The 5,394-nt window shown below is 34.5% G+C and overlaps 1 protein-coding gene across 1 annotated transcript; it reads left to right on the plus strand.

The window, feature by feature from the left end:
- The first annotated feature begins 1,355 nt into the window (after positions 1-1,355).
- LOC108481357 (uncharacterized) lies at positions 1,356-5,073 on the plus strand. The gene is made up of 3 exons (XM_053019751.1): positions 1,356-1,751; positions 2,299-4,035; positions 4,113-5,073. Exons 2-3 carry the CDS (start codon positions 2,643-2,645, stop codon positions 4,979-4,981), a joined length of 2,262 nt encoding a protein of 753 aa, XP_052875711.1. The 5' UTR covers positions 1,356-1,751; positions 2,299-2,642; the 3' UTR covers positions 4,982-5,073.
- Positions 5,074-5,394: the final 321 nt, after the last annotated feature.

A 5,394-nucleotide genomic window follows, 5' to 3' on the forward strand; every position in this document is an offset into this window, starting at 1 on the left:
TATTTATATATTATGACCATTTAATTTTCATAATGACATGTTTTAGTTATGTTAAATTTCTGGTGTCATGATTTACACGGTAACTCATTTAGCTGAATTTACACAGTTACAAGCTTTTTAAATGTTCAGTATATTAATTGTAATTTTGATCATTTATATTATTTATAAAGTTTTAAGGCATCATCAACTCAGCATAGTTTTGATTCACAGTGTGAAATTATAGTGGATTAGTTGACCAAACTTGGGCTTGAAATCCTTGAATAAGGCCCCCATTTATAAATGGTCTAAGCCTACGGGCCTAGTAAGTCACTCCGCCAATGATAGATCCTACAAGAGTATAAAAATTGTTTTGTAATTCTTTAATTGAAAAAATCTGGAAAAAGTATCTTAGAGGTCTGTATTAGGAGTCAAATTGTATGTTTTCCTCTCTATTTAAACAAATTAGATGAAATAGTAAATTAGTCATTTTTGTTAAAAATTTTACATACTTGTGTTGTAAAAAACTAGCGTGCTTAACCAAATAATTATACAATGACACGTGGCATGCCACATGCACATGCACATCATGTTGAGATATAGAGATCAGTTTTTAAAAGTATAAATAGATGAATTTTTTAATAGAAATAACGAATTTATTCTTTGATCTAATGTACACAAATACTAATTTGTCTATTTTTTAAATAGAGGAGATAAAATGTAACCTAACTCCTACTACAAGGGCCTTTATAATACTTTTATCATAAAACTCTTTTATTAGAATTATTAATATTTGAGTATGTTTCTTAGATGTAAGTTAACATGAAATGCTTGATTGATTGTAAATCAATCAAATTCTTATTATATTTGCATTTAGTTCACATTATATAACATTCTACCCGTAATCTCACATTTTCAAACAATACCATAATGTTGAAATAGAGAGTATAAACTCAATACCATACATTTTTTAGGTTATTTCAAATTACGGGCAAAACTAAAAATTTGAATAAATTTTCTCTTCATTTTATTATTTCAAATAATTTCGTATTTGAAAAAAAATTCAAGTCCAATTAAAACAAAAATCTCCCTTTCTCTTAATAATGAAACCATAGATGTATTTAAAATTATAATTATTATATGCACTAAGAATTTATTTATTGGTATGTTAATTATATTTATAATTATGATCACTAAATTATGGTTAGTGAAGCAATTATTTTCATGATTATTGTAATTACGATTTATAAAATTATTTCAACACTTATTGAAATATAAGTTGTAATAAATTATTATGGTTAATATGTTATATAAACACTTAAAAGAAAGAGAGGAAAAATTCTGCAAATGTATGATAAAAGATTTGCTTACACGGTTATAGGGTTTTTTACTAAAAAAATATACAAAAAATAAAAAAATTCAAAAATAATACAGTAAAAAAAATAAATACGAAAATGGTATAGTCAGGGTGGTCACGCCACTTTGACAGGCGGCACCACCCTGACAAAAAGTACTAAAACAGTAAAAAAAAAAAAACTCTGAAAAAAAAAGCTGAAAAACAGAAAAAAAAATTGGACATGTGGGTGCCAGAGGCGGCACCAGTGTTGCCTCTGGCAGAGGCGGCACCAGTTGTGTGGGTCCCACAAAGGCACCTAAGCACTATAAAACCAAGCGAACCAAAGAACCCCGGAGCAAGATTCAAGAAGAAGGAGAAGAAAATAAAAGGAAAGAAAGGAGAAGAGAAGGAAGAAAAAGAAGGAGAAGAAAAAAAGAAGGTATAATTTTTTTTTAAATAATGAATTTTTATATTGTTAATGTGCTTTTGCTGTTATTATTATTGTTGATTTTTATTACTTTTTGTTGTCAGTTATGAATATTGTTATTATTGTTAGTAAAAACCATAATTATTGTTAGTTATTATTATTGTTAAAAAACCTAAAAAGCCTATTTATGTAATGTAAAGAATATATTATTTTCTTATATGTGTTTTAGGTAGATTTTTACCCATATTATATAAAATAAAAAAATAGCGAAATAAGTTGTTTGAAAGATTAAGTACCATTTTGGCACTTTTGGCACTTAATCTTTCAAACAACCTATTTTAGTATTTTATTTTCTTTTTATATTATTAGGTAAAAACTCGTTTAGGTTGATTTTAAATGATTAAATGTAAAGATAAATGTTATTTATGTATAAAATGAGAACTGAAAACTATGAGCTTATGAATGACAAAAATTGCATATTGAGTAATTAAATTTTTTATTTAAGTAGTTTATTTGGTGGTCGAAATTATTTTGAGAAAGTTTATTTATTTTTTAACAGATTGAGCATTGAAGATGGATAATCAGTTTTTCGTATGCGTTTATTTCGATGGAATTATCTTGACAACAACCGTTGGATGTATATTTGAATGTCGGCAACAAATAGCAATGAGATTTAATAGAAATGTCTCGTTGGATGATATGAAGGAAGAATTAATGTAAAATTGTCGACGTTGTGGGAGAAGGATCTCAAACTTTTCTACAAGTTTCCGGTTTACAGATCCAATCAAATTCATTGAAATGGAACTTGTAGACGACGAAGACGTGGAGACAATGATCGCTTCTTCTTTGTGGGAATGGGAGTGACAAAATGCACCGATTCACTTATTTGCTGAGTTAGCCGATATGAAGGAAAATGAAAATCTCACTGCATATGGTGAAGAACATAGAGCTCAAGAACCGTGCATGGTGGCTCCAATATCGTACGTTGATAGTGAATCGACTATAGGTGGGATCGATATCGATCTTAATGTTACACCCGATATGGATGTGGTTGGTGATGATGGTTACGATAGTAGTGATCCTTGTTATCAAGAAGTCGATAGTGATAGTGATCCCGATGTGGACGATGTCCCCGATGATATTGATGATGAAGACGTGAATGACGATAGAAACATTAACGCGTCTTCGATCGGGAACCAGATGCGACGTGTTGTGATTCACAATAATTCTGGGCCACACATGTCGTTCATAGACCCCGACGCGGTGCATGTAGCCGAGTTTTCAGAGTACCCTGAAATACTTCCTGCTCACCGACTGGCCGTAAATTCTGATCCTGAGGAGTTATTCGTCGGCCAGAGATTCGAAAGTAAAGAAGAGTGCATATTTTCTATTAAGCGGTATAGCATGAATATATCAGTAGATTATAAAGTTGCAGTGTCGAAACCGACATTATATATTGGGGAGTGTTGGAAGTCGGGGGAAGGCTGCAATTGGCGGGTACGAGCTGTATTTATTCAAAATTCGCAGATGTGGGAGATACGCAAATTTGTTGGGCCTCACACATGCACATCAACACGTATGACAGAAGATCATCGAAAACTTGATTCTAAAACTATCTGTACGTGTATCATGCTAATGGTGAAGGACATGCCGACCATTAAAGTTTCGGTACTGATTGCCAAAATACAAGCACGATTTCAGTATCGAGTGTCATATCGAAAGGCATGGATAGCAAAACAGATGGCAATGGAGCAATTGTATGGGGATTTCGATGCGTCGTATAACGAGCTACAGGGATGGATAGCCGCTATGCGGGAGTACGTACCAGGGACCGTTATTGAGTTACAGACACGACCTTATTACGGCCCGGATGACCAACTACAGTTGGGAAAACAAATTTTCCATCGGATGTTTTGGACGTTTGATCCATGTGTACGCGCATTTCCCCACTGCAAGCCATTTGTGCAAGTGGATGGGACCTGGCTATATGGAAAATATACACAGATCTTACTTATTGCGGTTGCTCAAGACGGCAATAGGAACGTGCTCCCGATAGCATTTGCCATTGTAGATAAGGAGAACATGGAATCGTGGGAATTCTTCCTTACCAACCTGCGGAGGTATGTTATTAGCAACGATAATATTTGTATTATCTCTGATAGAGGGAAAGGATTAATTGCCGCCATTAGACGTTCCGGTGTACCATGGAGATCCGTTTACTGCATCCGTCACATCGCAGCTAACTTCATTAGAGATTATAAAAATGCAGACTGGAAAAGACAATTTGTGAAAATAGGTAAACGATTGCCTTATCCTTTCAATATAAGTTTTTAGGGCAATACTGTAACTTATCTATTCTTAATACATATACAGCGTACGAGCTAGAGCCACACATTTTTCGCCAAATGATGACTCAACTTGAGAGTGACATGGAGGGTCAAACAAATACATCTTTCCAACAGTGGTTGGGTACTATGGAGCCGTGGCAATGGGCTCAAAGTTTTGACGAGGGCTTTCGTTATGGTCAAATGACCACAAACTTAGTTGAAGGGGTCAACGCTGTATTGTTAAAAACACGACACCTTCCGATTTCAACAGTCTTCTCGGCTACATTCTACAGGTTGGCTACCTTGATGCCAAGAATGGGTCAGCAACAAGTTAACCAGATTGAGGCGGGACACATATTTGTCGAAGATATTAGGGATGCAATGGTTGCAAACCGTCGGATGGCGAGGTCGATGAATGTAGAAATATATTCACGACGCCTTGAAACGTTTCGAGTTACGGAGACCATTGGTCGTCGACCCGGTCTACCACCTAGGTCCTACAGAGTTGATCTCCGGAATAGACAATGCGATTGTAGGAGATTCCAAACACTTCATTACCCGTGTGCGCATGTCGTTGCAGCGTGTGCTAAAGTGAACCTTAATGTTGAACAATTTGTCGAAGATGTGTACACACTCAATCGCACGTTACGTGTATGGGAAAACGAATTCCCTGTCCTGCCCGACCTGTCTACATGGGAAGTGCCTCCGATAACTTTCGAACTTGTCCCAGACAGAGGGCTACGCAGGAATCCAAGAGGTCGTCTGCAATCAACTAGAATCCGTAATGAAATGGACATTAGGGAGAAATCCGACGGTACGCGTTGTGGATTATGCAGGTTAGCTGGTCATAATCGGAGTAAATGCCCGCAGCGAAACTATAATGTCGGACAATCGTCACGATCAGGTAGGAATTGAACTTATGTTGTAATGTATTTATTTTATATGAAAAAATTATATTGTAAATATTCCTCTATTTGTTAAAAATCTATCAAGCTATTTTTGGAGTTGCGATTCACGAATTTATTTATATCTCGAGCTACGAACTCCAAATTAAGATCCGTTAATTTTTCTAGAAACTAAGCTAACATATCTTTTACCATAAAATTTTTAGAATTTTTATTTAGCCAATTAGTACAATTTATTCTTTAAAGTTACCTTGCTTTGTTGTTCCACGACTTGACCCTTATTAACTAAAAACAAATTATATTATAGTACGGATTTGGATAATGATATTTATCATAATATCATTTACAACTAATCATGAACTCACCATTTCATGGATCCCATGGTCAATTACACAATAAAACTTAATATAATCATCATTTAAT

The sequence above is a fragment of the Gossypium arboreum genome, chromosome 10 (assembly GCF_025698485.1).
Source record: "Gossypium arboreum isolate Shixiya-1 chromosome 10, ASM2569848v2, whole genome shotgun sequence".
NCBI classification, from domain to species: domain Eukaryota; kingdom Viridiplantae; phylum Streptophyta; class Magnoliopsida; order Malvales; family Malvaceae; genus Gossypium; species Gossypium arboreum.